General features: G+C 33.6%; 5 protein-coding genes across 5 annotated transcripts; 4 read left to right on the top strand and 1 right to left on the bottom strand.

Annotated features, from left to right (window-relative positions):
* Positions 1-5,573: 5,573 nt before the first annotated feature.
* Positions 5,574-7,857, top strand: LOC145600944 (glutathione S-transferase U17-like). Its single transcript, XM_081656826.1, has 2 exons — positions 5,574-5,932; positions 7,304-7,857. The coding sequence occupies exons 1-2, from the start codon at positions 5,618-5,620 to the stop codon at positions 7,676-7,678; spliced, it is 690 nt and encodes a 229-aa protein (XP_081512952.1). The 5' UTR covers positions 5,574-5,617; the 3' UTR covers positions 7,679-7,857.
* Positions 7,858-8,050: 193 nt separating this feature from the next.
* Positions 8,051-9,638, top strand: LOC145601845 (glutathione S-transferase U16-like). The gene is made up of 2 exons (XM_081657924.1): positions 8,051-8,507; positions 9,064-9,638. The coding sequence occupies exons 1-2, from the start codon at positions 8,196-8,198 to the stop codon at positions 9,442-9,444; spliced, it is 693 nt and encodes a 230-aa protein (XP_081514050.1). The 5' UTR covers positions 8,051-8,195; the 3' UTR covers positions 9,445-9,638.
* A 3,170-nt stretch (positions 9,639-12,808) lies between these two features.
* Positions 12,809-14,639, top strand: LOC145601158 (glutathione S-transferase U17-like). Its single transcript, XM_081657109.1, has 2 exons — positions 12,809-13,199; positions 14,068-14,639. Exons 1-2 carry the CDS (start codon positions 12,882-12,884, stop codon positions 14,449-14,451), a joined length of 702 nt encoding a protein of 233 aa, XP_081513235.1. The 5' UTR covers positions 12,809-12,881; the 3' UTR covers positions 14,452-14,639.
* A 1,690-nt stretch (positions 14,640-16,329) lies between these two features.
* On the top strand, positions 16,330-21,760 carry LOC145601475 (uncharacterized). Its single transcript, XM_081657493.1, has 14 exons — positions 16,330-16,571; positions 16,763-16,915; positions 17,044-17,142; positions 17,994-18,095; positions 18,232-18,375; positions 19,711-19,805; positions 19,934-20,063; positions 20,156-20,260; positions 20,602-20,708; positions 20,792-20,843; positions 20,928-21,017; positions 21,123-21,207; positions 21,295-21,359; positions 21,443-21,760. Exons 1-14 carry the CDS (start codon positions 16,473-16,475, stop codon positions 21,527-21,529), a joined length of 1,413 nt encoding a protein of 470 aa, XP_081513619.1. The 5' UTR covers positions 16,330-16,472; the 3' UTR covers positions 21,530-21,760.
* Positions 21,761-22,199: 439 nt separating this feature from the next.
* On the bottom strand, positions 22,200-24,471 carry LOC145601648 (LEAF RUST 10 DISEASE-RESISTANCE LOCUS RECEPTOR-LIKE PROTEIN KINASE-like 1.5). Its single transcript, XM_081657698.1, has one exon. It carries the CDS (start codon positions 24,396-24,398, stop codon positions 22,473-22,475), a length of 1,926 nt encoding a protein of 641 aa, XP_081513824.1. The 5' UTR covers positions 24,399-24,471; the 3' UTR covers positions 22,200-22,472.
* Between the last annotated feature and the right edge of the window lie 320 nt (positions 24,472-24,791).

The following is a 24,791-nucleotide window of genomic DNA, read 5'->3' as shown; positions in this document are numbered from 1 at the left end:
ATATATTTAAATACACTTCAGAATGCATGACTCTAGCTTATAAGCAAATTACCTTCAGAATGCATGACTCTATTAGACGGTAATTTTCTTATCAGCTAGAGTCATGCATTCTGAAGTGTCTAGCTCAAGCACTTACAAGAGTTACAACTACGTAGTATATCAAATTTTATTAGGTAAACTTAATCTATTATGTAAAAGACCACATAAGAAAACCTTAACAAAAAAGTATTAATTGGCATACTACCTCCTTTCATGAAAGAGGGTTATGTATACCATCTTTTGCATTCTCCTTTAATGATTACGTTTCAATTATTTTCTAATAAATATAACTAGAAATTTTTAATGCATTTCCCTTGTACGGTTATATTTCATGCAATAACTATCCCATTATTCAAAATATTTGTATAATTCTAATGCAACCATTCTTGTTACTAAAACATTTACCTACTCCTAATAATGCAAATATTTCTATTTTCGAATTTAATGTATCACGACAATAAAAAAAAATAAAAAAAAAAGCTTTTTATAGCGATTTTTAGACCACTATTAATCACTCTATTGTAAAAGTAAAAATGAGTTTTTTTACAGCGGATTACATAACCGCTATAAAAAGTGCTTTCGGGATTCTGCTCAAATGTCCAATTACAACATATTAAAACCGTTGTAAAAGTAGTGTTGTAAATTCCTTTGCTGCCATATGCCCATATTTCTCTTTTTTATGAATAATTTTTCACTAAAACAGCGATTTTTTTTCACATATATTTTCTTTTATCACAACCAAATGCAAGTTTCAATGTTTCATAACATTAAAAATTGTACAATCTAAAACAGCCACGTAGGATTTAATTTTCTTAGCGCGCCACATAGGATTATAAAGTTTATTTGTAGCCAATTAAAAAAGAGATTATTAATTTATTTTACAATTAAATAATTCAAATGTCACGTAAGCAAAATTGACAAATGATATTTTTAAGTTTAAATTAATTAAATATAAAATATTATCTTTTGATATTAAGAATTTTATCTAAATATGCAACAAATTTTAGCACATAAATACAAAAAAATATATTTTAGAAAATTCAAACAAACTGTGCATCGCACGGGCTTCATCTAGTAGTATATTTTTTGTTTTCAAAAAAAAAAAAAAAGTAGTATATTTTTTGGTGTTTAAAGAGCCACAAGGGCGGGGGTGAGAATCGATCCCAAGATCTCCTGGACCCGGAAGGGAAGCTCTAACCACTTGAGCTATCCCTCACTCTCATCTAGTAGTATATAAAACAATGGTAATTTTGTATAATATTCAAGATCTAATAAAGAATTTTACACGGTCAAAACAAAACTGATTATCGAAAGAAATGTGTTCCAAGAAAAAGACAATATGTAAATCAAAATAAGCACACATAATTTATTTTTTTTTGGATTACATAGCGCATCCATTGCGTTCTCAGTTTCTCACTTCATCAACCAAAATTTGATCAAAACTTGAGAGCTGGCAATCTGAAAAGTACTGCAAAATACCAATAAAAGGATATAAGATATTCACATAAAACAAATTAATTACTTGTCTGTAACTAAATTTCAAATATTTCTATTAATAATTGTTTGTAACTAAATTTCAAAATTAATTTTTACGATGTAGATTGTATGATTAGTCAAAGAAAGTTGTGTATATGTTATTCAGGGTTACAGACAAAATTAGTCTTTAATTTGTTGGATAATTTTCTTAATACATGATGGAACTGTACTGTTTACAACTCTTTTTGTACCATATAGGAATAATTATCCTATACAATTCAAATATTAAACAATTTATATAGTTTTTATTTTTATTTTTATTTTTTGAGATTTTTTGTCGAATTATTAAACATAATTTGTCTCTCCAAATTAAAATTTCTAGCTTCGTCACGAGAGTTTTCTTTTTTAATAAAAAACCAAATAAAAAAATGAACAAAAAGTCATTTAAAATCTTACTCTCATCTCCAGTTCTCCACCACATTCACCACCTACCTCGAGTAGTCGAGTCCATTCATTAAATATTGGTTTATTTATTTATTTATTTATTTATTTTTAAAAATAATTTTTACAACACATTAAATATTGGCTGGTCTAATAAATTACGTGCAATTCGTCATGCGGTCATGCCATACGTTGTAAGGGCATGAGCAATAGAACAAACCTCTAAGAGGTTTGTTCACTTGCCACGTCATCATCATACAAACTCTACACTTGACAAACCTTTCATCAACAATAAATAAACCTCTTCAAAGGTATATGGACCTACTTAAAACTCGTTAAATTTATAACAATAAAATAAGCCTAACTAGATTTATTTTATTTTTGAAAAAAAAAAAGAAGAAAGTGGGTCATTTGGAGCAAATGAACCGGTTTGTATATACAAACCTGTTCCTTATTTTGCTTTTCCCACAATAAGAGGTTTGTCAACAAACCTCAAAAAAGTTCCCATAAACCCAATGACAAACCTCTTATTGTGGATGCCCTAATGTTGTATACACTACAAGTCTACAATGCGTCAATGCATGTCCCATATAAATATAATGTAGTTTCTCATTCATTGTTTGGTGTTTGACGATAAACACCTTAAAACAATTGGAGCCATTGGATAAACAAGGGATTCATCCTACTTATTGACCATGCGTAAACACTAAACACCTTTAAGACAACGCACCTAATAATTTGGGATTATTTATTTTTGCATGGACTGTGTTGCGTCCTTCGAATTTAATTATCATTACATTTAGAGTTTTAGACCTCGTTTACTTCACCATATTTTCGCTGAACTAAAGTTATTTTACTAAACTGATATTATTTTGCTGAACTTTTCACCAAAAAAATATATATTATTTTGCTGAATTTAAATTATTTTTACTAAAATGAAATTATTTTTGTTGTACTTAAATTATTTTTATCAATAACTTTTGTATACATCCGGTGTACAGTAATTTACTGTACATCGGGGGTCACTTTTTATCAAATTTAGGGTCACTTTTACAATTTTTTGGGTAACTTTTATCAATAAAGTATAAATACTTTGTAACATTTATTTATGTTAGGGTAACATTTATCCATATTAGGGTAACTTTTGCTTATTTTAGGGGTAACTTTATAACGGATGTACAATATTTATTGTACATCCGATTTATTTAAAAGTTTGTGTATAAGGCTGAAATTAATTTTACAGAAGTGAAACTATTTATGCTGAACTGAAATTATTTTTATTGATTTTCTATTATATTTTTTCTTTTAAGTTACTAAATTTTGCAAAACTAAAATTATTTTTACAAATTATTTTTATTGAACTGAACTTATTTTTACTGAACTGAACTTATTTTTACCGAACTGAATTTTTTTTTACTTAATGCAGTATAATTTTTTTTAAGGTGAAGTGAACAGGGTCTAATATGACCAATTTATAAAAGTTGTACACACAACCAACACAAGTGAAAATTCGAAAATCATCTTTCAACTTTTTTTTTATTTATTTTTTATTTTTTTTGTAATACTTAGTATTACTTTTGTATTAAAATATTTGCAATAATTTTACATAAAATGTGAGCAGAAAATGTCTTATCATTACAAATAATTTGAAAGGGTGGTAAAAATTCTGCTTTTGTGATTTATCAATAAATTGAAAAAAAAAAACCATGTTTTGTGTGCTGACACAGTGACACCATATGATTGACTGCTTGTAAAAGAACAAAGTAAACTCTATAACACTTGCCGAATAACCCTATAACTCCTATAACACTAACGAAGTAATTTCTATAACACTGATAGAGAACTCATATAACACTAACAAAATAACCTCATGATGACTGGCCACATATAAGAATTTGTGTAAAAACTGTATTTCCTTAAGAAAAACTGAGGTCTTTGTTAAATTTATTTCTTCTAAAACATAATTTTTTATACTCCTCTATTTCTAAAAGATATTCTACTTTAAATATTATATTTAAATATTAATTCATTGAGACAATTAAATAAGACTTAAGCCAACATGACAAGTAATTTATAAGATTCAACAATATTCCAACTCCTATATGACAATTTATAAGAAAAATCCTTCTATTCTACCTATCGTGGCAATGGTCCCTCTTATATTTGGCCAATAGCGATTCATTTTTAAAACTGTGAAAATTCACTGTATTGTCATGTCAATTTATACACTCTTCGTTTTATAATGATCTTCTAAAGTTAGACTGTGGATGCAATTGACCATAACTATCTTTAATTGTATATTAATACGGAATAGTAAAATACTAGCTTAAGTTCCGTGCCATGCACGGTTTTACTAAATTTTACGGTAAATTATATAATTTTAGTTCAGCAAAAATAATTTTAGTTTAGTACAGATAATTTAAGTTCAGCACATATAATTTTATTTCTAGTAAAAATAATTTCAGTTCAGCAAAAATAAGGTGAAGTGAACGGAGCCTGAGCTACTTATTGAGACAAATCAAATAATAAGACCAATCATGATTATGCTATGGTTTATAGTATATTATCAAATAAATTTTTGGATCAGGTTCCCTAATATTTGGATCAGATACAGATCAAGTTTTCGATTTTTCGGATAGTCTTGGTTGATATTAGAAATATCAAGATATTATTTCTTGTTTTTCAAAAAAAAAAAAAAAAAGATTATTTCTTGATATCAATATTATTATTATCATATCTTTTATATATGGTATAATAGGATACTATATTCCTATGCTATGTAAATATCTTTGATATCAAATTTTGTAATCACTTAGGATATCATTTAATTGTTGTGAATCATAGAGATTGTATTTATTAGGATTATTCCTTCATTTGTAACATTATAAACAATTGTATCCTTTCATCAATTTAATCAATCTTTATCTCATTCTTTTATAAAAAGAAAATGCTAAATAGATTGCATATAAAAAGCTAAAAGAACGGATTAGAAAAGTACGAATCCATTTATCACGGTCGCTAGGGGTCCTCCATACTCTCTATAAATACACCTACTCAAACCTTCACAAAATATTACACACACATCTATATCTATACTTCTATATCTATATCTATACTTAGTATTTAAAAACACAAACCACAAATTTTTCATATGACACATGGCATCACAATTCACAAGTCACTCATCACCCTATATGCCACATGACACCTCTCTTAATATGTATATTTAAATCTTAATGCAACTTGCAAATTCAAGTAAGAAAATAAAGTGTTTCATTTTCACCATAATAAAATAATGTTCAATTAATTAGTATACATTACATAAACATATGAATTTTTATAAAAATTGTCTTTTCATATCCTAGACTTTAAATATAATTTAAATTAATATGTCATTTCATATCCTAGACTTTAAATATAATTTAAATTAATATGTCATTTCATATCCCACATTCTTTCATGTATATATATCTAACTAAATTCCTTCATGTTCTCACTATTTTTTCTTTTAAGTTTTAGAAATGAAACAATTACTTTGTATAAAAGCATACCTACTATGAATATGATTAACCCAAGTAACAACCCGTACATTGTACGGGCCAAAAGGCTAGTTTCATTAAAAACATCCTCATTTAAAAAAAAATAAAAAAGAGAGAGAAAAATGGGAAAAGAAGTGAAAGTGTTGGGAGCATGGCCAAGCCCATTTGTGATGAGACCAAGAATCGCACTCCATTTGAAATCAGTCGAATATGATTTCCTCGAAGAAACAATGCAACCAAAAAGTGAGCTTTTGCTAAAATCAAACCCGGTTCACAAGAAAATTCCGGTTCTTATTCACAATGATAAACCGGTTTGTGAGTCCCTCGTTATTGTTCAATACATTGATGAGGCCTTTTCATCTGGTCCGTCCATTCTCCCTTCTGATCCTTACGATCGTGCCATCCAACGCTTCTGGGCTGCTTACATCGATGACAAGGTAATCACCTTTTTTTAATCCCACAACTTTAATTTATTGTCTCATATAGTATGGCTTATAATTAGGATAAAATCATAATTAATCAAACCTATTTTTAACAACATTTGAGGTTAGGTAGGGTTAAAAGTTATAATTTTAGTCAGATCTGTTGGTGCTTTTTTAGCTTGAAGGGCTTGTTCGTTATCGTTTAGAGTTTTACTTTTTACTGTTGTAGTTTCCGTGATTTTTTGTTTTGAGTTTTACTTTTTAGTTTTTACAGTTGTAGTTTCGGTGATTTTTTGCTGTCAGGTTTCAAAATTAACATCACTTATACGGAGTAGTATGTATGAGTAATTGAGTAAGCCAATTTTTAAATTTGCACAACTTTTTCATAAATGAAAAATGGCAATGATAAGAACTAGTTCTCTCTATTTGTTCTCAAACATTCTGCTATTTGCTAAAAAGAGTGGAAATAAAGTTGTTCAAATTTCTATGCAACATGTAATAAAAAAAAAAATTGTAAATATATGGGCTTTGATTATTTGTGGGTTAGATCCAGCATTTTATGTGATAAAAGTAACTGATAAGTGATCCACATTTTAAGCTATCACAGTCAAGATTAAATTTCGCTTTAATAACCAACTACTCCGTACTATCTTGCCGTTCGCATTAAGTGCTTGTGTACTATTCTTCAAATTGTGGTCATAGTCCATGCCAAATTGCCAATTTCAAGACTTTGAGACCAGTCGTATTTAGTTTGAGTTTGAAAATTTGTTTTAAAAAAAATTAAATAAAAAGAAGTTAGAGTTTCAAAATTACATTGGTACCTACTGTAATAATTTACGTCAAAAGTCAATACGAGTCCATAACTAAAAGTAGAAAAATTAAGTTGAAAAAATATTTTATTACTCTTGACGCACATGATTTTTATATGCGTTATCAAATTATATAATTTTTTAAAAAAATTTATAATGTTTTTTAGTTATTCAGGGCCTCAAGGGCACTCGTTAGTAAAATCCTTAAAATTAAAATTCGTTTATTTCACTGTTTGTATGAAAGCGTAGATCACATGAACATAAAGTTTTGTAACATAAAGGTTCTCCTTGCCCTTCAAACTAATCTATAATCAATTTAACCTAAAGCTGAAGCGGATGGTTGAAGCCTAGCTAAGATCAGTTTATATACTCTATCACTAACCAATCAAACATGTTGAGCTCCAAATACCATTATACGGATCGGATTAATATGTATATAGTTTATCTGTATATAAGACATTAGTGGTGAATTGAACAAGATACGTCTCCCTGAAACGTTTATTTGGTTAGTGTTAAACACGAATGTGTGTATTGCAGATTAATTGTTTGTGCTAATTACGTTAAAATAAAAATGCAGTGGTTCCCAAGTTTGCAAGGAGTAGCCAAGGCACAAACTGATGAAGCAAGAGCAGCAGCATTAGAGCAAACTAGAGAAGGGTTGTCATTGCTTGAGGAAGCCTTTGTCAAGTGCAGCAAAGGGAAGCCCTTTTTCAGCGGCGACAGCATTGGATACCTTGACATTGCCCTAGGGTGCTACTTGGGGTGGTTGCGCGTCTCTGAAAAGATGAACAATACCAAGCTGCTCAATGAGGAGAAGACGCCTAACCTCCTCGCCTGGTCTGAGAGGTTTTCTGCTGCTGAAGCTGTCAAGGATTACATGCCTGAGACTGACAAGCTTATGGAGTTTGCCAAGATTATTATGGCTAGGTTCAAAGCAGCTGCTTCTAACTAAAAATTATAGGCATGCTTGTTGTGTGTTGGCTTCTAAGAGACTAGTTTAAACCCTTCTCTTAAAATAAACGTGCTCTATTCAGAAACCAGAGTGTTCTGTTTCATCAACTGTTCTTCAAATTTCATTGTCTCTTTTATGAAACCAGAGTGTTCTGTTTTATGCAAAAAGGTTCTTTGATATATTTGCATCTTTTACTAATTCTTTCCTGTTTCCATTAAATCTTCTTGCCTATCTCCATTATTCTACTATGCAGAACATGTGAAGTCAAGTTATCAAATTTTGACTTGAGCAATCAATTTTTTTAAAGAATTATATGTGGTTATCAAAATCATTTTTGATAAATTAAGCCATCAATTTTGACTTGAACAAGTTTAATCATACAATTTTTGACTAAGTGATTGATTAAAAGTGGTTTGAAATTTCCATGAAGCTCCTATACCACACAAAATAACAATAATTTTGAAGAGTGATAGTCTTTATTTTGTTAGTATCTTAAGATAGAGAAAAAAAGTTGGGAATGGCAAAAGAGGTGAAATTGCTGGGATTTTGGCCAAGTCCATATGCAATTAAACCAAAAATTGCACTTCACTTGAAATCAGTAGATTATGAATATATTGAAGAAACACTGCAATCCAAAAGTGATCTTTTACTGAAAACAAACCCTGTTTATCAAAAAATCCCAGTTCTTCTTCATAATAATAAGCCTGTTTGTGAGTCTCTCAACATTGTTGAATACATTGATGAGGCCTTTCCATCTACTCCGTCCATTCTCCCGGCTGAGCCTTATGATCGCGCCATCCAACGCTTTTGGGCTGCTTACATCGATGAGGTATTATTTCTTAATTTTGTGATCTGCTTACATTTTAGTGATTGAATAATGGATTGGCAATAATTGAACTAAAGTGTTGCAAGTAAAAAACAGAAAAAATACTTTGTGTTGTTCACCTTGATTAATTGATGAAGTACAGGGGAAGCAATTTAGTACAAAATTTTTGTACTGTACTTGTATTTCTTTTTGTGTTTTACAATTTTTTTTCAGAAAATTAAAAAAACTTTATATTATGTATATAGTAAACTTTACCTTGTATGAAATAATCCGTATATGTTTACTACTGTGACTTACTGACTTAGTAAAATTTTGTTACATTTGAACATTAAATCAAATATTCAGTTCAGTTCAGTTCAGTTCAGTTCAGTTCAGCTGAGTTCAGTTCAGTTCAGTTCAGTTCAGTTCAGTTCAGCTGAGTTCAGTCAATGAGAACAGGCCCTAAAAGGAGTAAAGCTTCTGTATGATTTGATTGTTTGGTTAGTGTTGATCAATATACAAAACTAACGACTGTATTGCAAGTTAATTGTTTATGTACATTTTGTTACGAAACATGTAGTGGTTCCCAACATTTCGTGAAGTAGCCCTGGCACAAACTGAAGAAGTAAGAACAGCAGCAATAGAGAAAGTGAAAGAAGGATTGTCATTGCTTGAGGATGCCTTTGTCAAATGCAGCAAAGGGAAGCCTTTTTTCAGCGGCAACAATATCGGGTACCTTGACATTACCCTAGGGAGCTACTTGGGGTGGTTATACGTCTATGAAAAACTAAGCAACATTAGCGCGCTCAAGGAGGAGACGCCTAGCCTTTTCGCTTGGGCTGAGAGGTTTTCTGCTGCTGATGCTGTCAAAAATTACATGCCTGAGACTGATAAGTTAATGGAGTTTGCCAAGATTATTATGCCTAGATTCAAAGCAGTTGCTTCTAAGAGTTCTAACTAAAGTCTAAAGCTATATGATGGCTATATAGGGATAGTATTTCAGCTGGTTGATCATGATACATGATGCACCTTTGATCTTTAATGTTGTGTTGTATTTTATGCTAGTTTAAATTATTCTAGCTCCATAAATCTCTTAAACTAAACATGCACAAGTGAGTTTTAAATAAACATGCTCTTAGAGTGTTTGTGAGAATATATACACAAGATATTCTTTGACTATGAGAAAACATCCTATTGGAAATTATGCGCAAAATTTGGATGTATTGATACAACAAAGGTTTTTGTAAGACTTTATATCACAAGCGGAGCCAATCGGGGACAAGGGGGACAACTTTAAAAAAAATTAGTTATGAATGTGTGCAACATATTGATTTAAAGAAAAAAGATGTGGTTTAGTAGTCAAAGCACTTATAAGTGCCTCTAAGGTCATGGGTTCAATTCTTGACTTCGCCACCACTACATTAGTGTGAAGCGAGAGCCGATCAAGAATTATTTTAAGTAAGGCTGCATTTTGTTAAATAAGCTAAAATCTTTGAAGATAATTTTTTTTGACCAAGACATACACCCCCGGATATGCAATGAGTTGACGATGTTTTTATATTTTTTTATTTTTTTATTTTTTTGTCTTTGTACAAAAAAGACCATCGAAAAGACGGTTTATACATGGGTAGGGATGTTCGTGGTGCGGTTTGGATTCAAAATTGCGGTTAACATTTTTTCCAACCGTACTTATAGCCAACCCGCGTTGTAAAATGCGGCTAGGTGCAGTGCGGTTCGGCCACATTTTTGTAAAATTACATACATTTAAAAAAACAAAAAAAAAAACTTTTTTTTATTTAGTGATTATTAACTTATAAAGTTATAATTCAAATATTAAACTCTTTTTTCAATCTTTAATTAGCTAATAATCAAATATTACATCATTTTAAAAGTTCTTTTTATAAATAAATTTTTAAAAAAGTGTATAAAATGGTTAAACGGTCTAAATCGCGTTTGCGGTGCGGTTCGATCTAATTTTTTTTTAAACCACACCAAACCACAAACCACGGGTTGGTCATTATCGCAAACTGCGTCACAAAATTTTCAAACCGCAAAATTGAGGTTTGGTGTGGATCGGATAAACCTTTATAGGGGATAGAATATGAATTTATGACCTATTAATCTATTATCTATGGATTCTTAGTCTTAACTACTAAGCCAATACCACGTTGATAAGATACACCAACAATGACATATGTTATCTCCTGGTGTGTCTTTAGTTAATTTTTTTAATTAAAAAAAATCTATTGATTTAAGGAAATAAATTATTTACAAAGATAATATTTATTTTATATATTCATATTAATATATAGTAATTATATATATTTAAAATATTTTCAAAAAAAAAAATATATTTAAAATAAAGGAAATTTTGATTTTTACCACCTTCCAATAACGACTTTGTCGAATTTACCACCTCCGAAAAAAAAAAGATTTACTTTACCACCTCATAAAAAAATTAAACATCAGTTTTCCCACCTCGTCTGAGCTCAGGTGACGGCCGAAAACGCATGGAGACCCACCATAACGGCTACTTTTTGAATTTATCCCCAATTTCTTTCGATTTCTCTTCTATTTAAACCTAGGTCTTCATTTCTACACCAAATTCTTCAAATTTGGGGTATTTTTTTTTGCGATTTTCTTCACAAATCAGTATTTTTGGGCAACCTTAACAATCCTAAACCATCAAATTGTGAAGCAATCAGTTGAACTCTTCGACATCAAACATCAATCAGGTAAGCAATTTGTGTTAATTCTGTTGTAATTTTTTGCAAATCTTTGTGCGATTTTGATGCATTTGCTTAGAGTAATTGAAATAAAACGCTTTGTTATATCAATTCAACCCCAATTTGATTTAAAAAATTAGGGTTCATGCAACATTAAATTAATTTGGGGTTTTTTGATTTCTTAATTGGTTACTGAAATTAGGGTTAGATAATGGTGATTGGTGTTGAAATACAATTAATTTCCCTCCACCTGATGAAGATGACAAGCAAAGCTGATGTGTAGCAATTTTGTGGTTCCAGCGCGATTTCAACCACCCAAACTAGTTTAGGGTTTGAGTTTTTACAGAGAGAAAGTGAAAAATCAAAGGAGAGAGAAGGTGTTACAGTGAGAAACAACAAAAATCAAAGGAGAGAGAGACGAAATTGATGAGGAGGTGAGAAATTCGGTGAGAAATTGATTATGGAAGGTGAGAAAAGGAGGAGAGAGAGGGAAATCGTGTTTAAATGAAATAAATTGGAGGCAAGTGACAGTTAGTGGGCCCTACTGGCAGTTTCCGTCACCGGAGTCAGGGTGGAGGTGGGAAAACTGATGTTTAATTTTTTTATGAGGTGGTAAAGTAAATCTTTTTTTTTTGGAGGTGGTAAATTCGACAAAGTCGTTATTGGAAGGTGGTAAAAATCAAAATTTCCTAAAATAAAATGATTCACAAATCTTTCAAAAAAAATTGAACGACTTTAACCAAAAATCATATTCTTAAAATAATTTGTGACCTATTTTAGAACAAGAAAAAATGTAGCTCAATTTTTTTGCCTACTCTTGTTTATTAGTTGCGTATTAGAGGCTACAACTAACAAATCAACGTATCACATATTTTTATTATTACTCAACTAATTTATGATTATAATACTTATCATCAATAATTTATAACTATATATAAGTTGTATGACTGTAGATCAGCGTGCATGGCACGAAACTTAACCTAGTTGCTTTTAAAATCAGACAATTAACGATATAATATTCTATAGTTAAAATTGTGCACTGACAAGAGTGTCTCACTCAAACTATGAATAGTGGAAAATGATGGACAAGATAAAAAAAAAAAAAAAAAAAAAAAAAAAAAAAAAAAAAAAAAAAAAAAAAAAAAACATACTAATACTGTTTCTGCAAAAGAATTTTGGATCTAAGTTGTAGGGGAGCCTGCTCGTCCGACGCTCAAGTCAGTCTACTGTGTTTAGAGAGAGAATTTCTAAAGAAAGAGAGTGTGTAGAAAATTAGTTACCTCGCTAATATGTGTAGATCAGTATTTATAGAAGAGGATTAACTAACTTGATTAGGGTTAGGAATAGGGTTTCTGGCCGTTCTGGGCCACATTAGGCCCTGTTGGGCCACAATAGGGTTTCTCGGTATGCGTGGTGTGCATGATTATGGAATTTTACTGTTTCGGGTTTAAGTAAGGGCATTTTGGTAATTTTTGTATTCAATTAACTTGGGCCCATAGGGGGTCCAAACAAATACACATATGGTTGGAATTCTCCTTTACAATATAATACACATATGGTTGGAAGTATATGTATCTCAAATAATATCTATTATCTATTACATATCTGGCCTTATCATTTACGAAGGTAGAGAGAAACAGTTGTATAGTTGTGTAAAAAGGAGCAAAGAAAAATGGGAGAGGTGAAGGTGATAGGATTTTGGCCAAGCCCATTTGTTATGAGGCCAAGAATCGCACTCCACATGAAATCAGTAGAATCCGAATATATTGAAGATACTTTGCAACCAAAAAGTGAACTTTTGCTTAAATCAAACCCTGTTCACAAGAAAATCCCTGTTCTTCTTCACAATGATAAGCCAATTTGTGAGTCTCTCATCATTGTTGAGTACATTGATGAGGCCTTTCCATCCGCATCCGGTCCATCCATCCTCCCTTCCGACCCTTATGACCGTGCCATCCAACGCTTTTGGGCCGCTTACATTGATGATAAGGTATTACTAGTATATTAGTCTCGTGTTTTGAAAATTTTTAGCATTGGTGGGAATTTTTTAGTCATTTGATTTTTATATAAGTTAGAAAAAACCTTTTTCAACTTAATTTACAAAAGTATATAGAAAAATGTCAAAATTTTATAAAACTATACCCTCCACTTCGTATTCATGTTCTTTGTTTATATGTACACATGTGCTATACACATTTTTGACCTCTAATATATATCTCTAATAAAGTAATAATGCATAGTAAGTTACTGATATTCTTAAAGCATCAAGTAAGACCTATCATCAATATGACAATATGGAGTTTCTAATATACTGGAATTAAATATACTTACAAGATTTTCTCAAATTGTATATAGTTATTGGAAGACTTCAAGTAAGAACACAAAAAAAAGGAACGTATATCAATTAAGTATTGATGTTTAAGGGGAAATTGTGGTTAAGATTAGGATAGGGTGGGTGGTGGTTTGGTAGATTCAATAATGTTAAAGGAGAAAAATATCCAATTTTTATTTTGTGTTATAAGAAGAAAATGTTTTACCTATTTTATTTAGAAATTGATGGTTCATATTTATGGTTTTGCATTTTTGTCACAATAAGGTCACAATAACTACAATAAAAGGTCACTTTAAAAATCACATTTGGAATTTTATGATAAAGTGTTTTTTTTTTTTTTTAGAAAACAACCTGATAAATTATTCACAAATTTACATGACAAACTCTATAATAGTATCCAATATAAACATGTCATGTATGATTTGTTTGGTTAGTGATCGATGTGTTAATTGTTGAATTACACGTACAACTAATGTGTGTATTGCAAATTAAATGTTAATGTGTTACTCCGTAAAAAAAAATGCAGTGGTTCCCAACATTTCGTGAGCTACTCTACTCACAAAATGAGGAATTACGAGTACCAACAATAGAGAAAGTGAAAGAAGGGTTGGCATTGTTTGAAGATGCCTTTGTGAAATGCAGCAAAGGGAAGCCCTTTTTCAGCGGTGACAAAATTGGACACCTTGACATTGTCTTGGGGAGCTACATAGGGTGGTTGCGCGCGGTTGCAAAGATGCGCAACATCGTCGAGTTTCTAAATGAGGAGGAGACACCAAACCTCTTCACTTGGTCTGAGAGGTTTTGTGCAGATGATGCTGTCAAGGATTATATGCCCGAGACTGACAAGCTTATGGAGTTTGGAAAATTGTTACAAGCTAAGTTAAAAGCAGAAGCTGCTGCCCAAAGTTAAATGGCATAGTTATTATTGTGATTATAAAGAGACCTTAAGATGCTATTGTTAAATTGCAACAAATGTTGTGCTTTGGGATTTTGCACAATATAGTATATACTTTGTCTTAAAAAATTTCTTGTATTTTAACTTTATTGATGAATCGAGGTTACCATGCTCTAAGCAACAGACAAGTTGTTTTGAGTCAAGAGTTCTCAAACATGTTGGAACCATATCAAAATCACGGTAATCACCGATCTTGAGAGTTTAGTAACAGTTTAAGATTATATTGTGGCACACACTATATCTTTGTCTTTGAAGTATTGGACGGAGCTGCTTCAAGTTAAATAAAGAGAAAAGGGAGTACAACAAACAATAACTACTATATTTTTTCAAATGGAAACATAAATATTATATTAAAATTAACATTAAATGGATTGTTAGTATAACGGGTTATTTTATTAGGTAGCGAGTTTTGCGTGCCTCTAGCCACACGGTGTGGCATGGTGTCATGTCAGCAAACAAGTAACCCCCAGAAAAAGTAACCTCTGACTGACTTAGTAACCCTTGACGAGTAACTCCTGACCGACCTAGTAACCCCTAGTATCCCTTGACCGACCTAATAACCCCTAGTAACCCTCAACCTAGTAACCCCTGACCGATCTAGTAACCTCTGACCTAGTAACCCCATATCGACCTAGTAACTCCGGATCTAGTATCCCCTAACCCACCACCAACGAAAAACTACCACCCACCCAAAACCACCACCAACGAACCACTACTAGCCTAAACTACCAACAAACCACTATTAACCTAAACCACCAACGAAACCATATCTAGAACCTAGAACCACCAAACCACCACTACCAACCCACGAAATTACCACTACCCACCCACAAAACCACCACAACCCACCGAACCACTTCTACCCAGAAACAAAACCACAACCTAACCCACCCACAACCTATTCGTGTATCGTTTGCAAAAATGCTCTCTCTCTCTCTGTCCTAAAGAAACTCCCTAAAGTCTCACCATTAGAAATGGTCTTACATCAATTCCCAACACTTTGGCTGTGTTTGGTAAACACCTTATTTGAGCAAAATTAGCTTATTTGACCACATTAGCTTATTGACTATCAAATAAGCTAATTCAAGGTGTTTGGTGGGGAGCTTATTCCACTAAATAAGCTCTTTTTGAAAAAGATCCTATTTTTCAATTAACTTATTCATTAATCATCAATATATGGTGAAATGACACTTATACCCTCCATTTAATTTAAAATCCTACTAAACTGCCTACCCTACAATTAGTTTATTGGTCATTTCACATACTCAAACAACTTTAAGCTATCAGCTATTTACCAAACACTTTTATACAATCAGCTAATAAAATAAGTTAATCAAATCAGTTAATACAATCAGCTAACATAATCAGCTTTAAGCTATTCACCAAAAACGGTCTTACTCTCCCTTAGTCTCTCTCCCTCTTTTCAATTATTCCCAACTTTTTTTTTATCCTTATTTCTTTAACCCCACATGCACTATGTACTTTCATGATTTCACCGATTTTCTTATTTCTTATGAAAAAAAAAAAGAAAAAAAAAAACCAAATAGGTTCTTAATTAAAGGATAGAGGGAGCACTATTGTGGAATGTTAAAGAAGAGATCATACGAGTAATAAGTATTATAGAAAAGAAAAGAGAAGAAAAAAAAAAAAATTCAAGTGCAAGGTACCAACTACCAAATGGCACTATGGCAGCAAACTAAACGCCAGGATATCTTGATTAGTGCCCTTAAACTTTAGTTTTTTTTTTTTTTTTTTTTTTTTTTTAAAAAAAAACTTTGTGCTATAAATTCCACTCACATGTCACAATAATATTGCCTATATTAACATCAACAACAAACATAAAACACTCAACCAAATTCCCAAAACTACACTAGTCTACAACATCATTCTCATTCGGTGGAGTTTTAAGTCTTGTAACACTCTCTCTCTCATCAGTCATCACTGATTCACATCCAATTTTCTAGAGAGAGAAAATCATGGGAAAAGAAGAAGCTTTGAAGTTTGATAAATGGGGTTATCCAGTCAATACTACTTCTAATCACTGTATTTCTGCCATTAATGATTTCTATGACCAGGTTTTTCTTCTCTTAATTAACCCCTTTAATTTTTGGGGTTAAATTTTGAATTCATTGTTTTTAATTGCTGCGCCCGCAAGGATAAATGATTTTAATTGCTGCGCCCGCAAGGATAAATGATGTAGACGAGATTCAATCACGTGTCGTTTGAAATTAATTGATTAATTGGGTTATGTTTACTTTGGTTGAAGGTGTTGAATTATGGGAGAAAGAGGTCAATCATATTGGATGCTCCAGTTCATGATGAAAGCTGTGTTTTAGGGAATACATTAGCTGCCCATTTCTCTTTTGCTACTCACCCTTCTGAAGCTCTTTCATTTCTTCAATCTGCCAAGTCCCACTATGTAAGTAAATTTTTTAAAAAAAATCCTCTTTGTTACTTTCATAATTAATTTTTCAATTAATTGCTAATTGTTGGGATTTTTCTAAAAATTGTGATTTTATTTTTTAATTGTTGGGGTTTATGATGCAGGATGAAGCAACTGATTATGAGAAAGCAGTGTTTGATGCCGTTTCTTGTATAATTTCTGATGATATGGATGATGATGATGCTCTTGATTTACATTTTAAGGTTTGATTTTCTTTACTGATTCTTTAGAAACTTGTTTAAATAACGTTTATTTGTTTATAATTGATCATGTCCTGTTTTTTGGGTTTTGTTCTTATTCGCTATATTTTGGAGTTGTCCTATGAAGGCTATGATGATTATTTTGTTGAGATTTAAGTAATAAAGTAGTTTTGGCATTAATTAACCCGGGAGAAGGAAAATAGATCCTTAATTACCAAATTGTGACTTCAATCCTAAATATCTATAATTGTTGTTTTGTTAAAATTAAAATTATAAAAATTAAATGGTTTGAAAATTTATACTAGTATATCAAGATGAATCTAATACGACCCAACATAAATATGATTTTATCATGTAGTATAATATATAGCACACGATGGTCAAAATGAAGTGGATAATTAGTGTCAAAAGTCATATTGAACAACTAGTAAAACGGAAAGAGTATATGATTTTCTCTGTTAAACAGATAGTGTTAATTTGACTATTGAGTTGGGGCTAAAATTTGAATGCAATCACTCATTAGTGCTTCCAAACTAGCTAGATTAAAGAGTCTGATATACTTTGATTTTATGTTGATATGTTGAAGCATTCAAGTGTCAGGCCAATAGAAAGGGGTAGTATTGTTGTAGGGGTGGGGGTTTGACTTAAAATTACAAGTTATGTAAAGCGAAGTGTATCATGTCTTTGGAATTACTATATGCTGAACAGTCTTCAAGTGAGCAAGAATTTGAGATATTTGATTTTAACTAGTACTTGTATGATTTAGCGGCATAAAACTTCTTGATATTTTAGTTTTTGTAAAGTCAGATGTTTAGTGATCCTGAGTTTTGTCTTTGCATGTTTGTGGTTGACAGTTATTAAGGGATTTCCCAAAGGACCTATCCTCCTTGAAGAGGGCTCAAATACTTTGCTTCTACATGGGGCAGCCTAACCCTTCTCTTGATCTAGTGCAGCAGGTTCTCTTTCTAACGAACATTTATACATTAGAGTCTCTCTGGCGTTTCTGATTAAAACAAAACACAGGATTATTCTACTTGTATACCACTGTGATTGACTTTGGAATTTTGCTACCGATTTCGTTGATCCACTTAGGTACTACCCGAGAATGAAGAGGAAGCTTACATTTATGGCATGCTTTCTTTTCCTCTGTTGGAGCTCGGACAGATGGAGGAAGCTGAAAGAGCTGCTAGAAAGGCACTTGAGATCAACAAGCAAGATGTTTGGGCACAACATTGCGTGAGTCAAACCTTTTAGCACCTTTTTTCTGAAATTTGAAAGTACCTTTAATTCCAGTATGTCATATGTACTTGACTCTTTTATCAATTTCCATTTTGCTGTTAGGCCTAATCTAGTCGAAGCCTCAGCATAATGGTACTGGATCTATACCCATTTGTCTTCAATTGGGCTCAATTCTCTGTTGTTTCATTCCTGTAAAGCCATAGCCCATATTATAGGCTTAGTAGCAAGTGGCTTGGTGTATGAGGAACGCAATTTTGCATTTCCGCCAATCTGAATTTGTTGTCAGATACAAATTTCAGTGTGCTGTTGTAAACACAAATTTTAAATCTGTAAAATAATACTACCTCCATTAAATGTTATGTGCAACTTTGGAATATTTTTTAAAATATTCCAAAGTTGCACATAACATTTAACGGAGGTAGTAGATTCAAAATGAATGCAACAAAGAGTTAATTTTATTAATTTGATAATTTTGGGTACAATCTCTAATTTGCTCCTCTGATTCGGTCTCCACTCTGACTTTGGCGTAATTCACAAATTGACTTGATTGTCGAACGAAGGCCGTCGAGGCTTGATCTCGATCGAAGATTTGATGCAGAACTTTGACTTATGTTGATGTAGACCTTTGATTTGTTGTTGATGTAGACCTTTGTCTTGAATTCTTGATTGAGGGCCGATGAGGCTTGATCTCGATCAATGATTATTTGATGTAGAGGTTCAACTAGTGTTGTCGATGATTTGAATTCCTTCTTTCCTTCGTGTTGAGGGCCGTCGAGGCTTGATCTCTTCCACGGATGATCTTCTAGAGTAGAACGGCACGTCGAATGCTTGTTGTTCTTCTTCTAGGCTTTGTGAATGAGGGGTTTTCTCTGGGGAGATTTAGAGTATTTGATGAGAGATTTTCTTTGCAGAGGTTTAGAGTTTTTGAGAGGCTTTTTTCTGTATCTGATTCTCCTTATTTCCTCTAGGTTTTTCTCTAGGTTTCTCCCCCTTCAAATGAACTAGATAGCCTCTATTTATAGAGGGTGTGACTTCTAGGGCTAGGGTTATATTTGTATTGGGCTTTTGACTTGGTAATCATGACCCATCTATTGTAGCTTAACCCATTTGTTGAGTTTTAACCCTCAAAATGAACCTATTAAATTAAATGGGCTAATTTAATATATTTCACCCAAATTAAATAATTTAAGTTAACAGTCAAATAACCAATAAGTCAACAATTTGACTTTTGACCCGTATAACATCCGATGTGGCACTTATATAAATTTTTCGTGCCTACAGCTGTGTGTATCATGGTGATGGAACATCAGCTAACACATTCTGTCAATGCAGCTGTGCCATGTTCTTCAACATGAATGTCGTTTCGCTGAAGCTGTACAGTTCATGGAAGATTGCTCGCCTTCATGGAGTTCCTGTTCGTCATTCATGTATTGTTAGCATTGCAATCTCCTTCATGAGTCTATCCTGTCAATGCTACTTTGTATATTTTATAGTACAATATATTGGATAACTTCCCCTTGTCATCCTGTGCTAAGGACTAGTAATTGGCCCCCAGGTACACACATAATTGGTGGCATGTTGCTCTTTGTTACTTGGAAGGTCATTCTCCGGTTGCAAAGGTCTTAGATGTGTATGACCATTGTATCATGAAGGAAATTGATAGAACTGATGCCACACGCCCAGAGGTTTAATAATTTTCCCTTTTGTTATTTCCAATTGTTTTTTTTTTTTTTTTTTTTTTAACAATTCCAATTTTTGTTTCTTTTTTGGGTTTCAGGTTTATTTAAATGCATTGGGATTACTGTTGAGATTACATATACGAGGTCAAATAAGTCTATTTGAGGATCGTTTGAAGAATTTAGCTGAACTTTTGACTGATAAAGTGAGTAAAGTGATCAATTTTCTGCAGTGTATTTTCAAAACCTTGTACAAATATAGCAGTTGTTTGAAATATTTTTGTGGTGTTGGACTTAAAGTTTTGTATTGCACAATGTGTTAATGCCTCATATGGCACGGTTTTTGGAATTTCTACAAACTAATACTCCGTATTTGTGTATGAAAATTTTGTCTTTGAGTACTTGTCATTTAAAAACTTGTCAAAACTTTTTGCAAATACCGTCTTAATAAAGTCTAATATTTACTCTCAGACCAAGAGTCATGCTTATGTTATATTCAGAAAGAGAATTACAGTAACTAATACTTACTGTTTCTTGCTTGTGTTAGTCACTTTGGTACTTGGAATGGCAGCTTGATTTGTTTATATTATGGGCTTTAACAAATACAGATAAGCTTCCTGCAGCACAAGAGTTACTTAAAGGCTTGAAGCTCAGGTCAGAAATTTGGAAATCTTTTCTTTTCTTTCTGCATTGTCTTGAATGAATAGACACTTGACTTGCATTATTTTTTTATGTAGAGTGTCAAATATGAGCGCTAAGAAGCAGCAGCAGTTTCAAAGAGGGATCTCTGTATGTCAATTGTTATTTTAAGATTCAAGGGATTCAATCATTATTTATGTACATAATTAGATTATGTTTTCAATGTTTGTTCAGCTAGCCGAAACTGTATATGAGTATGGTAGAGGTAATGACGAACGTGCCCTACAGCTCCTGGGTTCAGATTTTGATGCTTGTGGTTATAAGGTAAATTACAACCTAATACTTGGTCCAATTATTCAGAACATTCTCTATTACTATATGCTATTGGCTTCATATTGCTGAAATGAAATAATGCCTCATATCTCCAAGGCAATAGGAGCATCCGATGAGCAAATCGATGTGTTTAATGAAATTTGGTATATCTTGCTACTGAATACTGGGAAAGCTGCGAAAGGTATGACTTTGATGCAGAGAACAATTGGCTGCTTTTATAGTGGATTATTGACTTACTGCCTTTTTATTTGTGTGATGTTTAATGTAGTGATAGAGGCAATTGAGAAACGACTTAAGACAAGGGATGGTGTGCCCTTTTTATGGCGTCTATTGGTATGGCTTCGTATATTCCTTCAAAAATTGGTTGTTGTGGCAATGAGTTGCAATTTAAATTTTTTGCTATACTTGTATATCAGGAGAAAGGATACTCGATGATGGGCAGGGAGGAAGCTGTGAGAGCGGCTGATAAGGCAAACCATCTGGAGAGGATATATTTTCAATAGCTGTATGTATCATGTATGTACTATGTATTTAGTTAAACGAGGAGATGCAGCCCCTTCAAAGGATGCATAGAGTGCATATTGATACGAAGGTGTGAAATAGTGAATGAAGTGGTTGTAGGAAACATGTAAAGATCAAACAAACCATTGCAGACATCAAGGGTGAACAATTGACATCGTTGTTGCACCAATGATCCATACCATGCTTTGAATAAAGACATAATTGGCTTAAAATTTGCAGGTTTAAATGTCACACTGCTGTACTCATTTTGTGTATACAAGATAGTCAGGCTGTTACTGGGGTTCTATTCAAGATTGGTCTAACTCCCAGGATGAAGAATTGGTCTTCAAGTATTTAGGTATGGTTCGGCCACTATCAGTGGAGAAAGAGACATACAGCCAAACCCAATAGATCAAGAGTCAGAAAAAGCTATCAAAAATTTCCAAGTAAGCAAAAATGTTAAAATATGGTCAAGTTTAATGGGGGATTGAAAGCTCATCCGGCGATGGTGGTCTTGTTGGTTTCGATTTCCCACCAATGCTATGAGACTATGAGTACAAATTTCAGGTAATATAAGATCCATAACAAAAGCGAAAGGTTGGCTATGATTAATTTTGTGCTTTGTTGAAAAATAGAACAAATCAAGTGCCCAATCAAAAAAATTTAGCAACAACCTTTCCTATTTATCATATCAAATACACTTCATTCAATTGGTGATAATGATGATGTAATATAATACAAAGTGGCATCATACAAAATATCCAACCTAATTATATCATCTCTTTTCTCATCATAACAATTACAAGATTGATCACAAAACCCTTCAAAAAACCCCCACAAAAGTCATTAAGGATATGAGATTATGATATAGTATAGTGGTACAAAATTACAGAAGAGTTTTGATACCCAAAACCCAGACAAAACCATTACACAACCCTTCCAATCTCATCCCTCGGCCGCAGCAGGAACCACCACGACGCTAGAATTAGAAACTCTAACCCCACGGATACGGCTCCATATTCGTCGTAGCTCCGCCACTACTTCCCGTGCATCAGGCCGATCATCTTTATCATCGGCCACACACCGGAACGCAAGCTCAGCAACTGCAGCAACACTCTCAACCACAGCAGGCCCTTCGGCCGCCAATGAGGGATCCACCACTTGGTCCAACAACCCAATTTGAATCCTAGCTACTACCATATCCACCAACCCCACCTCCCTTTTTTCTCTCCTTAGGTCAACCGCCTTCAACCCAGTAATCAATTCCAAAAGCACAACCCCAAAACTAAACACATCACTCTTCTCGGTTAACCGAAATGACTTATGATAATCAGGGTCTAAGTAACCCGGAGTACCCTGCGGTCCAGTCCACACACAACCCGAAGATGAACCGGGTAATTCCCCGGATAAATTCTTCTCCGGACACACCAACAACCTAGACAAACCAAAATCCCCAACTCGAACCCGCATATACTGATCAACAAATATATTGGTAGCAGTTATATCACGGTGAACCACAGCCGGCTGGACCGTAAAATGGAGGTACTCAATCGCAATCGCAATTTGTAATGCAACATCAACCCGTGTCGGCCAACTCAACGAACCAGATATCTTCCGGTTAGGACCATGTAAATGGTCAGCTAATGTTCCATTTGGAATGTAATCATACACCAATAATAAACCACGTGGGTCACTACAATAACCATGAAGTTTAACCAAATTCGGATGTTCAATTGATGATAGTATCAAGATTTCATTACAAAACGACTTCGTTGGGACGGCTTTACCGCCGTGCCGATGCAAGTACTTCACAGCTACGGTCCGACCATCGAGAAGCTTCCCTAAGAAAACCGACCCGAACCCACCATCTCCAATCTTCCTGTTCGGGTCGAACCGGTTGGTGGAAGATTCGAGCTCCTCGTAAGTGAAAACCGGCGGAAGAAGCGAGGCGGACCGGTGATTGTGTAAAAAAACCGTCATCGGATCCTCCACATTATTACCACCACCACCATTGCCACCGAAACGCCCGTTTCGAAGCGCGAACAATGAAACCCCAACAAAGCAAAGCAAACACATCAGCACAACCGCGGAAGTAAACTCCGCAATATGCTTTTTATGCTGGACCCACAAAGAAGGAGGGAGGATGGTTTCGTGTAGACACAAGAACTGCTTATTCGGGTCGGATGAATTGAACCCGCAAACCCCATTTCTATCCAACCGGCAATCATTGCACTTGTTGAAGAACTCGTCGTGGGTCAGCTCAAACTCCACTTGAATACCGTACTTGAAAAATTTATCCAAAAATCCAATAACATCGCTTTGGCACCCTTGTTCAGTCGCGGGGCGAGAAGACGGACCGCAACCGGGGGTAAGCCGAAGCGGGTGCTTAATCAAAGAGCAATGCCATGGACAGAGCTGACAATTAGGCAAAGTGAGAGTAGGACATGGTCTAATTAGAGATAGACGAGAGCAGGAAGAATCAGTGATAGTGAAAGGAGTGTTGGTTAGATTAATGGGGTGAGGAGGGATAGAAGAGGAGAGAGAAGGGCAGGTGTTGTGAGAAGAGGAGAGAGAAAGAGGAGAGAGAATGAGAGAGGAAGAAGAAGGTTCATAGTTGAGGAGAGAGAAAGAGAGGTTGTTGATGATGAGATAAGAAGAAGTGTTGGGAGTACAGTGAAGGTGGAAGTCAGGGTGGCCGCAGCCGGGAATGGTGGAGAATGGGTATGGTGGTGTGGTGTTGAACGGCGGACAGTGCGGTGGTTGCGCGGTGGTTGTGCAGGTGTGGTGGTGGTGGTGGTGGTGGTGGGGGTTAAACTCGGCTGATGAAAATGGTAAGAGGATTAATGAGAGGAAGATGAAGAAAGAAGGCATGGAGTAATGTGGGCATGAAAATGGAGGAAAGAGATCTAATCTTGATTTACAGAATAAGGGGAAGTGTGGTTTTGAGGAGAGAGAAAGAGTCACGTGAACAAAGATTTTAAAAAAGGAAAGGAGAGAGAAAGAGAGAAGAGGGAACACAAATGTTGAAAATGGGGGATTTTACTTTTCTTCTACGGAGAAAAAGAAAAAGAGAAGTATATTGGTGTAGTAGTCTTTGTTTATTTGTTTTGTTTAGGTTTTCCCTAGGATGCAAGGTACACTCGATTTTTGTGACTATCAACTCCGGATTTGCTTTTTTTTTTTTTTTTTTTTTTAACTCGTATTGTGGAGTATTATTTTTAGTGCTGGGCACGTGCCGTGCCGGGCCTGCCGTGGGCCGTGCCT

This window comes from Chenopodium album, chromosome 21 (genome assembly GCF_948465745.1).
Source record: "Chenopodium album chromosome 21, dcCheAlbu1.1, whole genome shotgun sequence".
Taxonomy (NCBI): domain Eukaryota; kingdom Viridiplantae; phylum Streptophyta; class Magnoliopsida; order Caryophyllales; family Amaranthaceae; genus Chenopodium; species Chenopodium album.
The sequence above is the reverse complement of the archived record's forward strand: the minus strand, read 5'-3'. Positions and strand labels throughout refer to the sequence as shown.

Coding starts and splice junctions, on each gene's coding strand:
- LOC145601845 (XM_081657924.1), top strand. CDS start 8,196: ATGGCAAAAGAGGTGAAATTGCTGGGATTTTGGCCAAGTCCATATGCA. Junction 8,508..9,063: donor GGGCTGCTTACATCGATGAG/GTATTATTTCTT, acceptor CGAAACATGTAG/TGGTTCCCAACATTTCGTGA.
- LOC145601648 (XM_081657698.1), bottom strand. CDS start 24,398: ATGCCTTCTTTCTTCATCTTCCTCTCATTAATCCTCTTACCATTTTCA.
- LOC145600944 (XM_081656826.1), top strand. CDS start 5,618: ATGGGAAAAGAAGTGAAAGTGTTGGGAGCATGGCCAAGCCCATTTGTG. Junction 5,933..7,303: donor CTGCTTACATCGATGACAAG/GTAATCACCTTT, acceptor ATAAAAATGCAG/TGGTTCCCAAGTTTGCAAGG.
- LOC145601475 (XM_081657493.1), top strand. CDS start 16,473: ATGGGAAAAGAAGAAGCTTTGAAGTTTGATAAATGGGGTTATCCAGTC. Junction 16,916..17,043: donor AATCTGCCAAGTCCCACTAT/GTAAGTAAATTT, acceptor TTTATGATGCAG/GATGAAGCAACTGATTATGA. Junction 21,018..21,122: donor TTGATGCTTGTGGTTATAAG/GTAAATTACAAC, acceptor CATATCTCCAAG/GCAATAGGAGCATCCGATGA.
- LOC145601158 (XM_081657109.1), top strand. CDS start 12,882: ATGGGAGAGGTGAAGGTGATAGGATTTTGGCCAAGCCCATTTGTTATG. Junction 13,200..14,067: donor CCGCTTACATTGATGATAAG/GTATTACTAGTA, acceptor AAAAAAATGCAG/TGGTTCCCAACATTTCGTGA.